Source organism: Apteryx rowi, unplaced genomic scaffold (assembly GCF_003343035.1).
Source record: "Apteryx rowi isolate R43461 unplaced genomic scaffold, aptRow1 scaffold_645, whole genome shotgun sequence".
NCBI lineage: Eukaryota > Metazoa > Chordata > Aves > Apterygiformes > Apterygidae > Apteryx > Apteryx rowi.
In genome coordinates, this window is record NW_020450922.1 from 318,626 (window position 1) to 341,212 (window position 22,587).

Sequence of the window (22,587 nt, forward strand, 5' to 3'; positions counted from 1 at the left end):
AGAGCTGCTGCTGACTTCCTCCTCCTTCCTTTCCATCTTCCTTTTCCCAACACTTTTTCTTGTTAAACACTTCTTTTACAGCCTACATCTGATGTTACAACAATACCACTCAGTAGAGGTAAGAGGCACTTCTCCATAATAAGGTTTAAATGCCTATTATTTTTTTCCTCTCCTCCTATTCCAAAGATTTTTTAATAGGAATATTCATCTTCATAGAATTTGAAAATTTAAAATACCCTGGGCCTGATTCTCAGGGGAATTAACATTCATAAGAGTGAAATTAGCAGGAATTATGCATGTTCATTGCTTCCAACAGAGAAAACCCAGTATATGCCAACTGAAGAACCAGATATCAAAGCTGAAAAGAGAATTTTGAAAACTCTAACTTAAGTGACTTGGCCAAGGCCCAGGATACACAAATTCAGTCCTGTGTTCTGATTATTATACAACAGTCCTTCTTGCTCATAAAAAGGAAAAACCACAGATTTTTAAACTAAAAAGGCACAGAGACCATTTTTCCCTGCCTTCCTGAATACATTTGGGGATAAGGAAAGGGAATTAAAATCCTTATTTGTGAAACTTCATATATGGATTTCCAAAGGAATGGTCTGTTCACAGCAGACACGCCTTTTTCAGGCAATCCAGTCAGAACAGTGCCAATAAAAATAGTGAGTTTCAAAATTTTCAATGTTGTTTAGGAGACAAGAAAGAAACGTATATATGGATGTATCTGCTATTCCATCCATGTATGCTATTGATTCTAATACTAACTGCAATGTCTGCCCGCAGTGACATTAGTTTCATCTTCTCCTGCGGGACAGTCCGCAGCCCCGTCACACACTTTCCCGATTGGAATGCAGCGCCCKGAGCCAGGGCAGGCCCACTCTCCCGGATAGCATTCGTGGCGGCCACTTTCTGTGGAAAAGAGAAACAAGAATAACTGAGGAGTATGCRTCAAATAATACTTAGAACTTCTTCCCTAAAAGCTTCCCAGAGCATCTCTATCCTTTATTATTCTGTTTCTGGTTCTTACACACAGCTGGGAAAGACTATACAAAAAACATCTTCCATTCTTCCTTGTCATGATCTTTCTTTTTCCTTCAAACTGCAGTGCAAACAATACTCATGCAGACACATGAATACCTTTCATTTTCCCTGCTTAGAAACAGTAAAACCATTTAGCTTTTGACTATCTGGTGCACCAGAAACAGAACAATAGTTTTGTGGTTTCAAAACATGCTAGCAAAGGATCTCTGGAATGCTTATCATAGAAAAGGCCAGTGAAAGAAAAAAACCCCACACTTCTATTCATTCAAATTTCTGTTTCTCACATGACAAATCTTGGCAAAAAATTACTTCTTTTCACTCTGAACCAATTTATTTTATTAGGAGCATCATTTCTTTGAAAGGAAAACCTGAAAATTTCCACAGAAAGTAGATAACCTTTTACAAACAATATGTTTGAAAGTTTTCTGACTAGGCCTAATGCCTATAATTTCCATTTTCTGAAGGTAAAATCTGAATAATTTGCCTAATAAAGGAAGAATCAAATAGTTCAGCTAATCTATTACTAAGTAACTTCCTAAATAGTTTGTGAAATCTATTTATTCAAAGTAGTTTCAGAAAAGCCAATTTTATTACAGTGAGAATGGTCACAGTAAGAATTATGGCTTTTGTGAGGGCTTTCCACCCAGCTATGGAAGTCAATAAAAACTTTTCARTGCTTCATGGGGTGGTATCAAGTCAACCAGGAACAAGCTACTGTTCATATAGGCTAAATTTAATTTGCACTATACTCAGCACCACAGCAATAACTTATATACACAACAATGCAGTGAATATTGCATAAGTAGAAAAAAAAAACAGGCAAAGATGTAATTCTAAGGTTTTCATAGAATGAAAATGGATACAAGACATCATCATCTGCCAAATTTCACAAAAGTAGCTTAGTGAAGTCTTCCTCTGACAATGTCATCATTAGAAGAAATTAGAATCAGCATATACCACATCCTCTTTCATCTTCATTATCTTCACAGTCATCATCTCCATCACATATCCAGCTCTGATGAATGCAGCGGCCACTTGGGCAAGTGAAAAAGTTGCCTCTGCAAGTTGCATAAGCTAAGGAGAGAAACACCAGTAAATCAACTTACKCTAAGTGACAAAAAAGCTAGAAATGGCAATAGTTGTCTGAAAGATAAACAGTCATTTATAGTCTCCCCTAAAAAAGAGAGCCAGTTCCAAATCTCATATGTATTGTAAACATTGCTGTTTTGCTCTGTTTTTAAGTAGGAACTTTATTTTAGAGTACTCTGGTTCTTTACACAAATGAAAAGAAAGGCTACATTTCTCTATTAATTGTGGAACCAGAGGCAGAGCACCTTATTACCAAGGTTCATGAAGGTGGGCATAATAAGATGATACTGAAGACATCTGGAGGTAAGGATATCTGCACTAGAGAAGTACCCTAGTACTCAGAGAAACAGAGTAAAAAGCATATAACAATGAACATTGAYGTCAAGGCCCTCTATGGTTGGGAGACATTCCCTGACATTTCTGGATCCTCCAAGGGCCAAGCATAGCTACAGAGACAAAAGAGGAATATTCTGACAAAAAAAATCATGTTGGTGGAACAACAACCTGCTTTTCTTTCTGTGTGTCAGAAAGCAAACTGTCACTGAATCCAGCATATTCAAATAGCAACCACACATCCAGGCACTTGGCAGCAAATTTGACTTGGAAAACATCTGTCAAAGTAGCAGTGATAATTTCATCTTTCCATAAAAATATGTCCATGTAGAATAAGGGCTAGATTTCAATGGCTGTCCAGCCAAGTAATCTACTTTTTTGCTATCTGCTGTACACTTGAACTAGTTCTTAGTAAAGTATTTAAAGAAACTAAATAAAGCCATCGTACTGCAAGATTTTTCATCACTCCTGTCTCCACAGTCGTCATCATGGTCACAGATAAAGGCTCGGGGGATACATTCTCCATTAGCACACTGAAACTGCGTACTGGCACATCCATGTGCTGAAAGAGATTTGAGCACGGAAAGAAACAGAAAGAATCCGTCAAAAAGCTACAATGCTTACCTTAAAAAGAGAGTCTATAAAGTATATTTGGGATCACTCTCCATGTGGTACTTACTGCAATTAGCTTCATCAGAAGAATCTCTGCAATCCACTTTGCTATCACATCGCTGGCTTGCATTAAAACATGCTCCATTTGCACAAGATAACTGCTCACATGTTGGGTAGCCTACATAAGAAAACCTTTCGTATTAGCACAAATATTAGACTATAGAGTATAATGATTATTTGGTCACACATATCCATTGTTAACAGTATATCTGGGTTTATATAAAAACAAAAAAGGAATACAAAACTTCCCATACTACTCCAGAAAAATAACCCATTTATCCAGTAACCCATCTCCTCTAACAGATATTTAAGAATAATGTCTACATAAACGCTACAAAACCTTGCAAGAAACTAGGGAGAAATGAGATGCTCTCCCCCAGCCCAAAAAGATTTGTAACCCAAACAATTTACTATGGGACAGAAAATGAAATAATACTAAAGGAGAGCAAGCACTAATCATTTGTTTTCTTTACTTGCATCTCAGTTGTATATTTTATTGATCTGAATAAAAGTGCTTAACTAGAAAGGGAGTTCCTGAAACTTACAGATACCAGACCCTCTTAGAATTTCGTAAGGTCTCAAATTCAGAGACTTCAGGCATTTACAGTTTTGTTCTAATTAAGCCTAGCATGTTAAACTCCCAAGTTCAGAAGCCACTTTGGGACCTCTGGATTTCATGACTTGTTTTACCCTTCCTCAGAATAACACAAGGATTATTTCAGACAACTTGAAACTAATTCTGAAAATATTTATGCATACAAACAGTCAGTGAGTTCAGTGGAACTATCCAACAAAGTAAGCACGTACAGTGCCAGAGCAGCTGAGTAAGAGAAGTTGAATTTAGCTTAGCTTGCTGCCATTTAGAAAAAAGTTGCTTATTACAGGCAAACAGCCAGTATAAAAGCAAGTAATTGCTATTTTTAGAAGTGGGATTTACTGAAGCTTTTCCTCTGTATAGGTGAATTATTAAGCTAGGTAAATGAATCCAAAAATCAGAATAATCAAACTTCATTTTGCACCTTTTAGTTTTTCAGTCTGAATTTTTATCCCAATTTACTTCCATATAAGTCACTGAAGTGGAAATAGCAGGCTCTTGTGTAGGCACATTTTCATTCATACCACTTCAAATGAATTCAAAACTTGGATTATGAAATCACTCAAGCAGGAGTCAGAAAAGTCACAATTCTTCCAGGCAGTGGCAAACTATTTTGCTTGCTTTCGCTATTCTGTATATCATCATATTCCCACTAAATTTATCTGTTGAGTAGGCTTACACGATTTTAACTGCCCTTTAGGAAGTTCTTAATGTGAGAATATAAGCAGCTGTCTCAGATGTCCACTATAACATACAGTGGACACTATATATATATATACATATATATATATATGTACATATATACACACACACTGGTCTAGCCAGACTTTCTGGTTGATTCATTTCCATTTCATTAATGTGAGTCAGCAACTGAGAGGTAAGAACAGTATGCGCCTACTGAGGGAAAGGTAGTTGCAGAGAACAAGGGTTGCAGATACAGAGTTCATACCTGTTACTTTCTGATACTAGTTCCCAGAACTTCTGTTCTAAAAGCCTGCATGGACAATGCCAACACATGGCCTAAATATGATTAGCATCCTTCTGCCCACTTTCCATTCAAACTCCCTTTTAACACGGCCATCTCATGAATTTTTTGCTTGGGTTGGGCTTATGAACAACAAAGTGAAAGCTTCAGAAACAACATGAATTCTGTAGTCTTAACTCTGTGCTTTCAGAAGGTAAGCAAGGACTGATTTGGGCTATGGTTTATTGTTCACTGTGGCATCAATGCTTTCTCCCTGTCTGGAATCAGAGAAGACATCCCAGCAAAGCAACCATCATGGTAACTGTGTACCAGGAAATAGGTATCACAATACAAGAGTACTGTAACTATTTGTGGGGCACATATAAGAACAGTAATTGTTTTCACTTGGTAACTGCATTTAAGTCTGCAATGGAGAGGAAAAGCTTTTAAGGGGAATTATAAAGGACAAGCTTGTATCTTTCCTCATCTTTCTTCATATCCCACAGAAATACCTCCAGTGATGTTCTGAGCTGCTTCTGATGGACTGAATATCAAAGAACAAGTAAGAAGCTGGACCCATTGCCCTGCACTATTTCCTCATGAATGCCCAGACAAACCAAGGACCTTCCCAGCAATAACGTGCAAACTTTTCTCAAGCATGTATTAAAATCCCTTTGAAGAAGGAAGAACTTGTAGAAGTATTTTCTCCTGCAGCAAGCCTTCAAAAATCCTAAGCCTGGAAAATCTTTAGTTTATTATATAACCTATAGTATAAATGCAAATTGTTACAAAAATACCAATCAGGGCAATAAGTGAAAATGCTTTGAAGATATTTTAAAATATGCATTTTGCCTATACTGGTGGTTTATTGGAATAAGAACAGATACCTCTTTTTTCTCATTTTTTTTTCAAAACTGCTTGCTGTAAGGATTCTTTACATTTCTTTATATTTATTTTGATTTTAGTTGCAGAAGCAAAAACATTCTGTGAAAGGCCAGATGGAGATGATGAATTAAATTTTAAAACTCTGCAAAGGTAATGACATTCCTCTTGATAGTTTAAAGACCAAGCTTGCTAAGATGTATATCTGGTCACAGCTTTCTGACTGATCTGAAACATTTTTCACTGTATTGTGCATTGTACTCTTTGTACAATACACCTTATTATTTTAATAAGATTTTATTAGTTGTTTGGGTCATTAAGAACTAATCCTCATGAATAATAGCCAAGCTGAGAATTACATGGAAGTCTGTAGTCAATGTACTGCAGGGYTCAGGAGAATCTGTGTCATCAGGACAGTTCTGCAGTAGTTAGGATAGTCATCAAGACTTTCCTGGGAGAAGAAGAAGCAAAGAAAGAGGAACTGAGCAGGAAATGCTGGCTTCTTGGGGGGCCAACCACTACGCTGCACTTTCTTAGGAAAGCCAATAGCTCCTAGCTGTCACCAAAAGTGAAGTTCTGAAAAAGAAAAGACGATGACTCTGGACCTTGGCAGTGGGGAGGGCAGGAAAAGGAAGTCTCCTAAACTGGAAGACCTATACAATCTAGCTTAATGAAAAGGTCTCCGCCAAAGAAAATCTTGAAGGTGACTATCATGACGTTTTAAATTTAAGTGTGAAGATCTTATACTTATTCACTGCATTTGGGGCTTGCAAAATAAACATTTTCTAGCTTTTCTTTGGCTACCTTTTTCTTAGAGAGAACTAAGACTCCTCTGCGAGCACCAGATCCYAGAGCAGGGTATTTGGGTGTAAAAAAACCCCACAAAGCTATCTGAGAATTGATACAGATCGCAGAAGTTGGTCACACTGCCTCTGTAGGAATTTTCTAGGTTGCACACAGAGGAAGCGACAGAGTTCTGTGTGTGACCTGGAACTATGAAAAAGTACAACAGCCAAAGGAAGGGTTCTCATCCTGGGACTCGGATACAAAGGTTCTTCTCTAGGTCAGCAACATGTAGATTAGAAACAGATGAAAAGGAAGAAAGTTCTGAGTTAAAAGAAGGACAAGTTAGGTAGTTTGCATCTAGAGAGGTCTGCAATTTACAGCTRTAAAACAGCAGAGTGGAAAGAGAGAGCAGTAGAAGACAGAACATGGGATTAGGAAAGAAAAGTGAAGGATCTGACAGAGAAATATAAACACTGTTTTCTTTCATTCTGCCTTTAATTACAAAGTGCCTCCATTTCATGATACCATTGTTTCATTTGTCTTTTTCTCCTAAGATCTTCTGAACCTTTCACTAATTATGAAAAACTGAAAAAAATAATCTTTTCTTAGTGATCACAGTTCCCAGAAGATAATACAAGTTTTGCAAAAATAGGGGGGAATCCAGCTACATCCATTCCAGTGCTCAGGAATAAAGGGAGCTCCTCTCTCTCTCTCCACTTTCTTTCAGGCATTTCTTAGTCAAAATACTTTTCTGCAATCTGTCACACTATGGTATGCCAGCACTTCACTTGCAAAACATGATCAACTGGCAGAGGTCAGCACAAACGACAGATGAGGAATGACTTGCAAACCCATTTAAATTGCATCTTTCAATGTATGCATACAGAAGATGCTTGAAAGCTATGCCACAGGGTTTGCTAAAGCTACCTTTTTTTGCTCTCTGCTTAACACGTTTATTCTGCAAGCTCAGCAAGCTGGAAATAGGTCTATACAAAAACAGTAATAGCAAACAGTTGTAACACTGGTACTGGATTCAGCAGGCATTGACCCCTGTCATACAGCCTGGAAGTGTAGCCTTCTTTAACCCTAACCCATGTTAAAAGAAGGAGGAAGAAAAAAGGGCAGTTTCCTACTCTCAGGTGTCACTCTCTTATTATAGCAATATTTCAAATCATTTTACAAAATTAAATCAACTAAAACCCTTTGATTCACTGCCACGAATCACCATGTCACAGTGGGCACACCACTGCATAGAAAGTTTTAGGCCATCGTAGACAACAGAAAGAGGACTTACTGCAAGCCCAAGACTCCTATGAACTAAGTAATAGCAGGTAGTGTCCACAGCAGAGATACTTTGAGAGTTGGCAGATTGACCAGAGCCTGATCTTGATACTTGCCACTCTAGTCTTCAGTTGCCTTCAATACCTTGCTCCAGTTTTGCTGGTTCCCTGTTCCAAATCCTCCCTGCTGCAGAGATTTCCTCCAGCCTGAACTTCTGCCTTGTCCTGTAGCTGATATATACAATTTCTCCATCTAGAACATGAATTTCCTCTCTGACCATGACTTTTCTTCCTGTTTGGACTACCCCCTAGGCTTTCCTCAGTTCTTGGTCTCTGTTCACCCTCACTGAGGCTTGTACCATCTCCACAAACCCATTCCAGACCTGACTGCCCACTTCCTGCTCAAAACAGCTACTTATGGTAAGGAACAAGAGGCAGGAATTGAAAGGTTAGACAGTCAGCCCATGGCAGCAAGTCAACATCCAAATTAGAATTAAAAATCCAGAGTTTCTGGGCCTGCACTCAGCCCATCAGCCTCAACAAAAATGTCTTTAAAAGAATTCCCCTTTCTCTCTCATGGCCTCATAATGCAGCGACCTGTCTCAGCTGCCAGAGCTATATCCAGGAAGTTTATTCTATCAGTCACAGCAGAGCAAAATGGAGATGTGTGGGTTTTTCAATTTTCAACTAAAAAGCTGAGGCAGGGAGAGAATTCTACCTTTAATTAAAAAAAAATAAGTATATCACACAGAAAAATGACACTGGCTGCTTACTGCTAAAAAGTATTTGTAACCCCAAGTCTGTCATTTCATACTGCATTTCTGAAGTTTTAAAATGGAAACGTTAAAAAATAAATAGCTCCTGACTTTTAAGAAAGTTGGGAAAACAGTCTGACATATATATTTAATGAAAATAGAAACTACATTAATTTTTTGAAATTAAAAAAAAGCTTCAGTACACTAATTACATGTCTTGTAGCTGAAACACTGCTCTGATGTTTATCTTAGCCTCTGCATGGGTAGTTTTCTCTTGCAGTTAATCCCATTAGGAATAAAATGGACTAAGCTTTCAATCTCCTTGTTCCATTTTATTACGTGCTTAATTGCCGAGTTACTTCATATTGGTGACATTTTGCATTTGACTGGTTTCTTAAATAATGTAACTTATTCAGAACCAAAACTTTATCTTCTTTACAATTTCAATCTGCTTCCAGAAAGATTAGTAAGTGGAAGTCATAAGCAAGCAGATGTGATGTTACTGATGTCTTCCTTAAGACTTATATACTTGTGATACTCTGTGAATAAAAGAACTATTTTTAAAATACTTTTTCTTCAGCAGTTCCTGAATGTTCCATTTTCATTTACAAAACACTTTAGTGCAAATTAATCTGGTAAGGCAAAAGGCCAAATAGAGATATTTCTCTTTTTTTGTTGTTGTTGTTATCTGTATAAGATATTTCTCCTGTATTTATTATGTTATGGAAAGAGAAACAAATGGATGGAAACAATGGGAAAAATTAATGCTCAAGGCAAATGTTAGAATCTGCTTCAAACAGTAAAATCTAACACTTAAACTAATCCCTAATTTATAGTTTATGATAAAATCACCAAATGATTCATTTTCTCTTATGATTTCTGTTTAAAGTTCCAGGTCTTGAGAAGACAGAGGGGCAATAAAATTAACCAGCCTTTCTGGAGGGTCTTCTTGTTATCATCTTTGTGATTCTCCTGTCTTCCAGCACCATCTCATTTCTTTAAATTAGTCCAACACTCCTACTTTTAATGTTCCAAGTCACAGTCATTCTTGTGGCTTAGAAGGACTGTCAACACATATTCTAATCAACCAGAGCAATGGCTGTTGAATGACATGAGGCAGTACCTCTCCCAGGGGCTAAATATGCTGCCTTCAAAACAGTCACTGGGCCTACTGGTTGATGCAGCAATGACTGGATCCATGAACAAAATTTGAGTTTCCCACACAGCAAAAGAGCACTGCTGTTAAGGTATTTAGAGACCCTTTTCCAAAGCCCCTTTTTAATTTATTCAGCTTAAATGTGCACCTCAATTTTCAAACATCACTGTGGCTTCTAGTCTGAATAAAAAATTCTGAGTATTGACTTTAGGACCCTATTCCCAGTCTGACATATATTTGCTGCATTACTATGATCACATCATTACATCTGGTTATCCCATAGCTTTCTCAATGACTACTCACTGATTTCTCAGAGGTGCTGAGAAGCTCCTTCTTTCAATTCACAGATATGCATTTTTTTAAACAAATAACTTCAGGAAATCTTTTAAAGCTGTCACACATTTGCTAAATTAAGTTACCAATCTCCTTTCTTCCTCTAAACTTCAAGAGGAAAAATGCCAAGTCACAGAAAATATTCTTCCAGAAATGGTATGGGTTTCTTTGGATCTTGGCATTTAGGCATTAGGCATTTGTTGGTGACTTCGGAATTGGCTGCGTGTCTATCACATGGGAAAGTTCCAAGCTTGCTGTCTCAGCAACCTTTTATTCCAAAGTACCACTTAGTTCCAAATCACTTTTCATTTTACAGAGTGCACTCATTTTTAGACACTTGTGAATCAGGGATAAAAAGCACTGGCAGTTGGCTGACCATGTAATATGCTGGTTTTCCTTTATACAGCATGTACATACGCCCTTTTCTCCATAAGTAGAGCCATTAACAACATTTTATTTCTTGCTCCTTCATCCATTTCTTAGCATCCTCACCTCTTCTTTTTTTCCTAGATCTGCTTCTGAGTAAAGTTTGCAGTTTGGCTTTTTCCCAGAAGCATATTAAGCTCCAACAGCTGAAACATCAGCTTGTGTGTTACATATTGCTCATGATGTGTAAAGCTTCTCCTTAATACCAGCAATGAACAGACACGTTGTTACACATGCTGTTACTTAGGTATTAGGAAAAGCACCTCCGAAAAAATATGGCCTCTGCTCTGTGGCCAACAGTCCTTTCCACCTGTATTCAACGGGAGGCTGTAACCAGACAGGCTGCCTCCAGACAGTCAGGTTGCATTAGCTCTGGGAGAGATAGACTGAAAACACTAGTTGTCCATTTGCATTCTGTGAACACAATAAAAAAAATCTTATCTGAATACAGTACAACCCCATCCTTCTTCCCCTTCGTGGGAAGTTGCAGTCTAGAACACAAACACTTTTCAAAGGGTTAAAGTGCCCTCACAGAAATGATTTGGGGCCAAATTCTGCTTTCCTGTACAGATTATAGTTACCACTGATCTCAGGAAGGTGTATGCAAAGAGAACAAGAAAAAACTATGCAAAATTAGCTTTGAGTCTTCCAAGGCTTTAAGCCATTTAAAACATGGTGAGTTTTTTCCAATCCAATATTTATTATTTTTAAGATACAGACAAACAAGAAGCCCTGATCCCACGGCAGCAGTTTGCATTTGAGTCCCACAATAATGAAATTGTATCAGAACATCAGCTCTAATATACAAAAGAATCTGCAATGAAACTGCAATAACAAGAAACATATTGTGGTGATTCTGTCCATCAACAAGCCCTTTAATCTTACAAATTGATTAAAATGCCATGGGGAGATGAAATGAAACCAGATCTAGTGCTAAGAGCTAAGACTCACGGCAGTCTCTTTCATCTGTTCCATCAGTGCAGTCCTTTACTCGATCACACCTGTATGCACTTGGGATACACTGTCCATTTGAACACGTGAACTGCTGACTTGAGCACGTCCTTCCCGCTGCAAAAAACAGGCACTCAATGAAGTTTTCCATCAACCAAGATTTTTTACACAAGAAAACTACTTTTCATCTTCCTCCTTAATTACTCAGTCCTTCTCACAAATATTAACATAGAACTTTCTCCTCCTGTACCTTTGTGTCCAGGAAGATTAAAGAATACCTGACAAGTAGATGGCAGACAATATAGCTCTATTAGGCCTTCTGTACCCTGCAAGGCCACTGTTTTGCCCCACTACAGGGGCTGAGAAAATCATACAGACATAGGTCCTGTAACCCTTCCATTCTGCCCTTTTTCAGAGTTCCCCTACCTCTCTGGGATGTGCTTTGGACTCACCATAATCTGGACCTACAGGCTGAACAACCATTTGTTGTTCAGCTGTTGGGGGTACTGGTTTCATTAGGGAAAAAAAAAAAGAAAGTAAGAGAATAAAGTAACACACATTTCTCTCCTTTTTGCACGTGTGACTCCCAGTACTGCCACCCAGCTGCCTCTCGGGAAAAACTTTAAAAATKCCAAAAATGGAAAGCTCCACTAGAATCACCAAGCACAGAGATATAAAAGTCCCTTTAGAAGAAGAGCAAACACAAGTAACTGGCTCAAAAACAGCAGCAGTAGTATGATGCCACTGTATATTTACTGAAAGAGCCTTTCCATAACAGCCATGATTAATGAGTACAGGGAGAACTATGGTAAGTTACAGTGACCTAGTTCAAAAGTCAACTCAGAGCTGTTGTTCATTTCGCCTTTTATATCTGTAGATTCCTTAGTTAACACATAACCAGTGATTGTGCAGGCACTCACTTACAGGAAGAGGGGAACAAAAGGCAGTTCACCTTAGCTCCATTTTTGCACCTTCAGTGGGAACAAATATCAAGATCTAAAAGCACATGCCTGGTCTGTGAGTGAAGTTCTTCCACAGCTTAAACCTGTGAAGCTCCCCGGAATCAAGGGGGCTACTTAGTAGCTCCAAGCTATTCAGACAGTTTGAAGAAATTATCCAAAAATTATGTAGAACCAGAAAGGAAAATAAATAAAGCCTATCCTCCTCACAAAGTAACTTCTAGTATTAGAAGCAGCAGCAAATTGGTTCTTTGGACCACTGCCATACTTCTAGTCCTCTTTCACACAACAATGCAGCAGAGAACGTAATTTGGTGCAATAATCATCTCAGTTTACTGTTCATCACTTTGGCACATACCTAACCAGTATGTAGCCCTTAAGATGTTTATGTACTAAATCCAAAAATGAAGCAACATATTTTATATCATACTATCAATATGGCTATTGCAGTTAAGCTGCTAAATAGCATCAATAGCATCACTGAAGATGGTACAAGAATCTCTATCAATATTTACTTCAACTGCTTGATAATTCCTTTTTCTCCTATAAATTTCAAACTTTTCTACAGAGAAATGAAAAGTATTTCTTTTTTTTAATTCTGAGCTACTAGTGTGAATTTTGGTATGCAGTGAATGAAGCAGTTTTTTCTGCAGCTGACAGAATGTTTAGATATCCAGAGAATTATGTAGATTTCACTATTCATTTTTAACACTACTAAATTCCATATCAAGCATAAAACTAATGCAACATATATTTTTATCTTTTTCTCTATTTTTCTTTAACTGAAACATCAGTAACTTGATTCCAAGATCTGAAGACGTATACTCAGATATATATACTGTATTTTATTTATTTCAGATTTCAGAGTATTTCATTTCTAGAAACTATACCTTAAAGAGACTCTTCTGGTAAAAGCTGTACTTACAGCAGGCTTGTTTCTGTATGTTATCAATATGTTGCTGCATGAATGACCTCTTACTTCATAAAGCTGGTATAAAATTAGGTCTTAAATACTTACGGCATTGTTGATGCTCATCTGAGCCATCTTCACAGTCTTCCTCATCATCACAAACCCATGACTGTGGGATACATTCACCATCAGTGTGACACTGAAACTGATTTCCCTCACATGTTGGTTGTGCTAGTATGAGCAAGGGAAAAGATTGTTATTTCACAGCCATTTGGGAAAGGGCTTTCAAAAAAGCTTAAAAAAAAAAAAAAAAGGAAGAGAAGACTTAAGGTTCAGGTGTCAACTGACTAACTTCCACTAAACACATGAAGCATTTGACAAACCAAAGGGAATGGACAGATCAGGGAGGGGGAGGGGGCAGGGAGAAGGATGCCCAAAGGCTAATGTCAGTTTAGTGAACTTCTATGTATGAATCTTCAGTTTTGTACCTTCCCATGGAAAAAGACAGGCTCCTCTAGAAGGCAGGTCAGAGCAAGAGAAGAACCCTCTAGAAGTATCTTTTTCTTCATTTATATATGGAGTCAAACCAGCTTCCCTAGGCTCCCAATAGTCTGTTCAATTGCCCTCACACCTCCCCAGGTGCTTCATCCCTGGTATTATTGCTCTTGCACAAAATCTCCAGCTTTTGAGCTAAGGAAGAAAGTCTTTCAAAACAAGCTCATGATTCTCCTCCATGGATTCATGAGGCAGAAGTGAGGGTAAGGTCTGAACAATCCAAATGCTGTTATTCTGACTCCACTGTGGACTTTTCAAATACCCTAACGACAGGGAGCCRTTAGTGAGAAAGGCCAAAATAAATGCTTGAAACTAACTGTGTTACAGCCGGTTCCATTGCTAGTTAATACTCCTGAGAAGAATCACCAGCACAACACAGTCCAGTAGACAGGACTGTGGTCTTAATGATCTTTTTTCTCAAGATCATGATTTTGGCCTCTGCTGTGCTGTAAGTCAACCAGAAGCACTTTGTGCTCATAGAACAAAATGTAAGCACAACCATCAACATAAACAAAGCTTTCAAAGGAGAAATTAAAAGTGCTTTATAGATGTAAGAGTTGGAAAGTACAAAATTATATTAGAGGTAAAGCACTTACAGGGACAAAATGAAATGCATACAACAGATGCACTTCATGCACAATTTCTGGATTCCTTTTTCAAGTATCAAAGAACAATATTGTAATAAAATTTTAAACACAGGACAGTTTTTAATGGCTTAAATCTATCTTCCTAGGTGTTTATATGCCCCACTACCTATAGCACATTAATACATTGCTTTTAAAAGAACAATTAACTGACCAAAACTGTAAAGTTTCATTTTCATCCTCCTAACTGATGTCATGTATGAAGATGAGAACAACTAAACTTCATCATTTGTTAATTATGACAAATGCAGTTATTGCCAGGTTTTTTAGTTTTCACAGAGTCAACGGGGATTTTACTCAGTGTTTGTTCAAAGCCCTACTCCTTCTTTCCAGTGAATGAATACCATAACCCATCTGAATGTGACTGCTGTCCCTGAGCTGTTGGCACAGAGGATAACACCACCACTCTAAACAACTACCAAGACTCTACCCGAGCTGCAGTAGGTAGGGCTTGTTGTCTGTGGTCTCAAAGATGTGAAATTTAGAGCTTAAGTGATGCTGGTGGTCACTGTACATACATCCAATATTCAGGACCACTGCAATAATGATATACAATATATTTCTAAACCTCCTTAGGACCTAGTCCACTAGCCATCAGAAGAAACAGCATTATTAGACACTCAGATTTTGAAGAGAAGGCTAAGTCATGCTAGAAGTTGAGCCCTACTTGATTTCCTGACTACCAAAGCCAACGGTCTCAAGAGACATGACTCAAACAGATTCTGCATTCATCTCAGGTAACTAGGATTTTGCTCCCCCTTTCTCTTCCTTACTGTACCACAGATGCAGCTGAGCACATTGGGATCTAAGTATTTCTCATATTATAAAAAGGTTGCTCTACAGTTGTTTCACTTACGACAACCAGCTTCATCTGTATCATCTGAGCAGTCTCTGGTCCCATCACACCTCCAGTCTGCTGGAATACAGCGACCATTTCCACAGCGAAACTGTCCACGCTCACATCCTGTGATAAAACAGAGTAACTGGCAGGTTAGCAGTGCCAGCACATCAAAACAGACACTGGAGTGCATTTTTGTCAAATAACTGTAATTTACCCATTCCCTTGTTGCATGGAAAGGGGAAAAAAAATATGGTGATAAGATATACATACAAAAAACTATGAAAAAAAAAATATATATAAAGCATTGGGCCAAATTATAAACTGTTTACATCTCTACACACCCAGTCAACCAAAAAAGAGAAAGACCATCTCCAAATCTTAAAGAATAGTCCCAAAGAAACTCTATATAAAGTTGCCATTAATTTTAATACAGTTATATATTATCCAAATAAAAGGGCAACAGTTAAAAAAACACAGTCTCTTTGAGAGGCACCTATACAACAGAAACCTATTTATCAGGAATGTATCCATTTTAAGTTCACGGACTGTACAGACTTAAATAAAAGTAGGGAATGTTTTTCCCAAATCATTTCTAAGGGCTAAACATTAGTCCTCCCCAGAGTGTCTGAGGATTACAAAAAACAAAAAAAAGGTAATCCCCTCTGCTGATGTGSAAATCCTGTTTTAGCACCCATGTATTGGTGACCTGCTTGAAAGTATGGAAAAACACTGGTTTGGTTTGTTGTTGTTGTTTTAATAACATCGTAGTATATAAAGTCTCTCCTCTGAAGTACAGGAAAGCATGTCTTGAGTCAATATTTGAATAGCAAATAATGTTAAAAGAAATTAAGCTTTCAGACATTTATGGCTAATCAAAAGCTAGCCTGCTGTCATTCCCTCCTGCCTGACCTACAAAGGATTAAGACCTGATAAAGAAGCCTTCATTCCCAGGTGTAAATGCAGCYGGATCTGGCCTTTATTTGACTCCTCTAATGAAATTCCCAGTCCCATAGGAGAGAGAAAATGCACTGTTTACAGYCTTTCATTGTGACTACAGCCTCATAAAAAGGGAGTGAACAGTTTTATGGGTCCCCAAAACAATGAGCTATAGCATAATTAGGTTCAACATAGTTCTGTTTCATGTAATCTCTTGTCAGCACCTCAGAGCAGAGAACACTGAAAAAGCTGAGGCAGTAGCAAAGCCCAGCTCTGAAGAAAAAACCCTATTTCCTGTTTTAATTAATAACCATACAATAAAACCATATCTTTCAATTATTCTAAGAGATTTATCCAGAGACAATAACCTCAGTACACATAAAGCACAACCACCTACTTTTGAATTCATGATGACATAAATAACATGCTACCCTAACTTTCATGTAAAACCAGGCATATCAACACTGTCACATAAACACAGTTAAGTGATGTATTCCTAAGGGATATAGGCAAGCTACTTTATGCAAGGAATGTTCAAATCTGATTGTCTGGTAGTGACATCCTGATTTATAATGTATCCTGCAAATGGTCAAAAATTTCACTTGAATAAATGGTGGTACGGAGTGGTACAGGAGTATGTTCACCCAAATACCTTCTATAGACTAATGCATGATGGTGGTTGGTGGTGCAGGTCTGGGGTTGGTGGTGCAGGTCTCTTATCAACTACCTTTAAAACACAACAACCTCCCTTGCAAAAATGCCCTGAAGGAATGTACAAGTTCACTCTGGAATCCCAGGCCCTCTTGCTGAATTCTGCCCTACAAAGCAACATTTCCATATGAGATTACCAGCTAAAGCTCTAATAAACACAACACATGTAACACCATTTATCGATTGGAATTAATATGTAAAGTAAAAACTAAATCTGTTTGTACATTTAGYAGATTATTGCTTCTCAAAACCACAGGACTATTCATAGCCACTTATTTAAAAAGAAGTTACAATAGAGAATTAAATCAACATCCAGAGGATTTAGAGTTTCTAATGAAAAAGATGTGTCTAAACAAGCAACATATGAAATAATTACACTATAGTTTGTATCATTATTTGCAAGTAAGTCAAAAACATTTTTAAGCACTATGTACAATACTAATTTATTTTGCCTATCTTGTATGAAATTATTACATTTAAACATATCCTTATAGTGATAAAAAATGAGGTGATAACACCGATAAACTTTTTAGAAAGCATTATAAACATAGCAGCCTTTGTACAGTATGAGAAATGGTAACTCAATTTTAACAGAATACCTACAAAGCATCCAGTTCTCCTACACTCTGTAATACTTCCAGAATTATAGCTTAAGTTGGTCAGATCTACATACAGTTAAGTGCTGTACCAATGTCCATTTACACAATTCATCAGCAGACCTACTAYATAATTCATTTAATTATGACATTAGCCTTTTCAAATGTAATCTTCCATGCTTACTTATAACAGAAGGCAAGGAGCTCTGAAATGCCTTTACAAAAAAAAAAAGATAATTCAAGGATCACTGTTTTATAGTACCTTTAGAACAAAGAAAACTACATAGCAAATAATGATGCTAATTCATTAAAATAACAGTCTTTGAAGTAAGTAATATGGAAGAAGTAGAAGTGAACTGCAGTTTCAAAAGCACTTCTCACCAAAGTTCTAAAAAGCGTGTTTTTCAACTGTGATAAAAAAATAATTCTCACTTCTACAAAGGAGAAAGTAACCAGGAGTAAAAAGAATGACTGCAAAATCTATTGCTACAAACACCCAGCAGAAATATGCAGAATGAAAGAAAAATAACCAAGTCAGCAATAACAGCAATAACCATGCTTGTTACTACAGACACCTACAAACATCATCTACTCTTCTTCTGCTAAAAACAAGTACTACAAACTTATGAGATCTGATGAATTGTGATTTACTTGCTATGAATTTAATTATACATTTTAAATGGTATTAATTTAAGAAAATATGTTGCAGGCATTACACTGACTAGTACCCACAGAGGAAGAATGAGACCAGAAGGGCTATTTCCATTGGTATATGCTATGAAATGTGAGGCTGCAGCACCCGAGTTTCAGCAAAAAGAAGGAACTGTCAGAAGACAAGGGGAATCCCCCTGTTTATTGCCATTACATGTTTTTATTGCCATTATTTGAAGCCTAGATTCATTGAAGGATTAGTAATTAGAAATCGTATGGAAGAATTTGCTTTCAGTAAGTAGATTTTTTTAAATGGCAAGGTAGTTCATGAATCAGTCAGATATTGTCAAAAATTAATACTAATGAGCTAATTTCCGTAGAACTTCTGATTTACTCTGACAGATGCTGATAAAACCAGACACTTCTTTCAGGCAAACAGAATCCCGTTAGCAGGATTCCTGCAGGAAATAACCACTGAGTTTAAAAATAAACAGTGAAACAGTTAAAGTTTAATCTTCACATGCTTAAAATTTGCTAATAGAAAAGTATCTAGATCACTTTTGAAAGTTAAAAAAAAGAGAGGGTTGATTTTTTGGTTTTGCTTTATTTTTACTGTAATTCTTTTTTAGTCTTCTACTGTGATGAAAACATCACTAAAATACAAACTAGAAAGATACATGACAGAATCTATGAAACACAGAGGAACATATATAAAAACAACTCTCTGGGCATTAACAAAAAATAATTTTTAATGAAAAACACCTGTTTGAACCGTTCGATATTCAGGAAAACACCAAGGAAAAAAACAAATGTACAATGTCATCTTTAATATACATCAGTCTAGTACTGAAGAATGCAGACCAGAGATCAGAATTTTCACTGGAAAAATATTTCCCAGAGCACTATTCCTAAACTTCTTGCCATATTTGCTATCTTTTGGCTTTATGCTAGTTCTGTCACTGCACCTTCTGTGGCTGTATCTGGGATTCCCACGTAAGACACTTCTGAGTGTATGATTAGGATTCACCGTTTACTTAGGTAAAAACCAAGAAGGCTAATATTACCAGCTCAGATTAAGCTACTTGCACAAAGATTATGCCAGGCAGTCATTTTCTACTGGAATAAAGCAACATAAAGGTGATTCTGTCAGAGCAAAGACTGGAAAAAAACCTAACCAAACAAAATACCTTTTTAGCTTTTAATTTGTTATTAAAAACAAATGTATCTCTTACCAAAAAGGATAATGCAACTTCTGTGTAACACATGCACTATTCAATATAATTACCTTGTGTTCTGCAAAACAAGTGCAACTATGTCCAATTCTATTTAAATCTGTGTAAGCCTGCACAGATTAACTTGTCTTTAACAGTTACAGAAGACTTACACTGGTGTAGTATATGGAGAGAATTATGCCCAATGATCACTGCATAGGAATAAAGTAGCCTAAATTCAACTACTGCCAAACTCCACAGCCACCAGAAGATGGTAGTCACCTATCACGCCACTAATGAATGTCACACTAAGTCCTATGGAACACTGTCAGAAGAAAGAGAAGTTAATAGCTTAAGGCATTTCACAGCACAATGATTTTAATTCACAGGGTTGCAGTCTTCAACAGAAATACAGTCCACTATGCCCTCTCAACCTTTTCTGTGCTTCATTTGCCCCAGTATGTTTGTGTATAAATATTCAGATTGAGAACTAAAGCTTAAACTCAATCATCTTATATTAAAAACAAAATTTTACATTCAGCTCTTAATAGAAATGAATACCGCCTTATTTATTCAGTATATTAGTTTAGGCTCCTCTTACTCAGTTCCTTTCTAAACTGTTCCAGTCTTTTCAGTTTCTTTTCATACATTTCTCTACCTGCCAATTTAACCTTGGAGTCTTCCATACTTTCACTTTTGATCCCACATCTTTTGAATTAATATTATATCATCCACAGATTTTAAGGGCATCATGACTGTCTATTCTGACCATATAGAACAGACCAAAAAGATCATCCAGCACTTCACTCTTCCTGCTTACAACTTCTTTGTGAACTATACACACTTTTTTAATGGTTAAGCTTGAATGAAAGATTTAAAGTAATGAAGAAAGTATTAAACCCAGGGTAGAATTTACCACTCTCAAACTCTCAACTTAGAAATGAAACTTAAATTGTAAATGCTTCGCATTTCAGGAATCATCTCTCAAAACAGATTTTTTACATTTAAACGAGTAAAGTTCTCTAAGACAGTGTTTTTTCCACTAAACAGCTCCACCTTTAATACATTCCATTTTAACGCAGTTTTTCAAAGTAAGTGCTAATGAACTGTACGTTACAAGCCTCTTCCACATAAATTTCACACACACAAAAAAGTGACAACTTCTCTTTTCTCCCTTCCTGCCTTCTAACAAAGGGTATTCTTTGCTTCCATTCTGCCYCCAAATAAAACATGCACAGATACAGCCCACTCTAGTGGCTTTGCAGGTAGAATTCTAGAGATATACCTGTGCTTTCATACACTTTGATGCCGTATTTTTTGCCTAGCTTAATTACACTTCAAACAACCTGAGGTTTTGGAATGCTCAGGGAGGTGAGGCTGAACCTTTGTAAATTCCAACTCGGTTCCCCCACACTTACAAAGAAAGAAGAAAATTCGTAATCCAGCAAAGACCTTTGCTTATTTTTGTAAAACACATCATAATACTGAAAAGTAATATTCTGTTAGCAGTAATAATAGAAAAATGAACAAAGATTAATTAAACTATAAAGAAAAATGGAATGGAGTCTGATAAAATTATGTTAAATTCTACATTTTTACCTTAAGGCAATATTTAATTCTGCTATTTCAGTCTATGTTCTGCAAAGTGCCTTAATACTTAATGCTAACTATTCAGACAAAAGAGTTACAATAGAATAACCTTAGACCCAATTATCATTTATTGGTATTACAAAAAGGAATACAATATTTATTTTCAGTCCTCAAGGACTCACAATACAGAACGTTTTTTGTGCCTTTGTGTTTGCAAACTAGATTATGCTAGAGAAATAATTTTAATTGACAATATCAATGAAAAGACAGTACAGATATGAGTCTGCACTTACTTCACATGACTGGCAAATCTCTGTATATAGATTTGTATGTGAAAAAATGAACAGTCAGTGAACAATCTGAAGAAGAAGAGCTGCAGTGCCTGAGAGACAGCATCTATTATTGCATTATTATTCAACTAGATTTTATCACCAGATTTTTAGTAAGATAGTATCTACAGACTCAGTAGTTATTCAGGGACTGTACAAACACAGCGTAACAAAAAGAAGGGTCATACCCTAGAGAGTGTGCAGCTTAAAGATGGCAAGCACTGGAACTCACCTGGATGCCCCAGTGCCAACAAGCAAAGGCCAGGCTGTGTTGCTCTTCCTTTCACCACTGCATATTCTCCTGTGCTGCAGGAACACTCCAGGAACACGGTGCACATGGTGCACAAGAGGTGCGCAGAGTTTTATTGGGGTATTTACCAGGTATTTACCCCTTGATCCTGCCTACGGAGGGCCCTCCAACCTTTGCGCCATTGGTGGTGAAAGGATTCCTAGCTAGAGACTCCATCCACATTGGTGTATTTAACAATAACCACTGCACTATGCTTCACAAACTTGTTTACTCTGATTTTGATTCCATTTATACTTTTTATGCCACAACATCATGTGGCAACAGGTTCCTTCATTTAATTTTGTGATGCCTGTGGAAAAGCATTTTGTTTTTTTTAATCTGATTGTTTTATTATGCACTCCCTAGGTCCTAAGCAAAGATGCAGACACTTTAAAAAACTTTCTGGAATATGAATCATACAGATTGTGTTACAGAAAAAAAAGGACTGAACTTGAAACATAACAGATTTGGTTCTCCACTGACATTAACTGGGCCAAGAGATTTGGCTAATTACACAACTTCCCCTAATTGCACAACTTGCCCAAAATTCAGCAAAAATCCATTGATGACAATATTAAAAGAGCTGTTTCCCACCAAACTGCAGAAAATGATGCTTCTAGCCCTGACTCTGTCCCTAGAAATCCACTCATATGTAGAATTTTAAATATTATTGGATTATAAATAGAGCTGATATCAGAAAGGTGAGAGGAATGACAACAGAATGGAGAATTAAGTTTTGTCTTTATTTGTTTCCTTCTCTAAGCCCACCTGGATATGCAGAAACTATTTCTATCTCAAATAAATGAGCTAAATATTCTCCACATTCACAGGAGCAGATCTTGTGATTACACCATGTCTTGATTTCAGTGGAACAATGGGTATCAGAAGCTGTGCTAAACAGGTCTTGGCTGTCTGAGTTGATCCCAATACCCTACTTCCTAAAATTTATACTAATTTATTTTTAATAAAAAACACCTTAAAATTCAAGAACAAAAATGAACATGTACACTTTCAATTTATCGGTGCGATCTTTCATTATGGACTTAGAAATCCACGCTTCACTGCAACTTCAGATTTTTACAGTTTCTCTTCCAAA

The 22,587-nt window shown here is 37.0% G+C and overlaps 1 protein-coding gene across 1 annotated transcript in view; it reads right to left on the reverse strand.

The window, feature by feature from the left end:
* LRP2 (LDL receptor related protein 2) overlaps positions 1 to 22,587 on the reverse strand; it is a 157,999-nt gene that overhangs the window by 96,143 nt on the left and 39,269 nt on the right. Inside the window, exons 14-20 of the mRNA XM_026084515.1 lie at positions 15,194 to 15,301; positions 13,247 to 13,369; positions 11,270 to 11,386; positions 3,149 to 3,259; positions 2,918 to 3,031; positions 2,005 to 2,121; positions 772 to 915 (exon numbers count right to left, since the gene is read on the reverse strand). Of these exons, the coding sequence (XP_025940300.1) occupies positions 772 to 915; positions 2,005 to 2,121; positions 2,918 to 3,031; positions 3,149 to 3,259; positions 11,270 to 11,386; positions 13,247 to 13,369; positions 15,194 to 15,301 (834 nt within the window). The remainder of the gene's footprint in view (positions 1 to 771; positions 916 to 2,004; positions 2,122 to 2,917; positions 3,032 to 3,148; positions 3,260 to 11,269; positions 11,387 to 13,246; positions 13,370 to 15,193; positions 15,302 to 22,587) is intronic.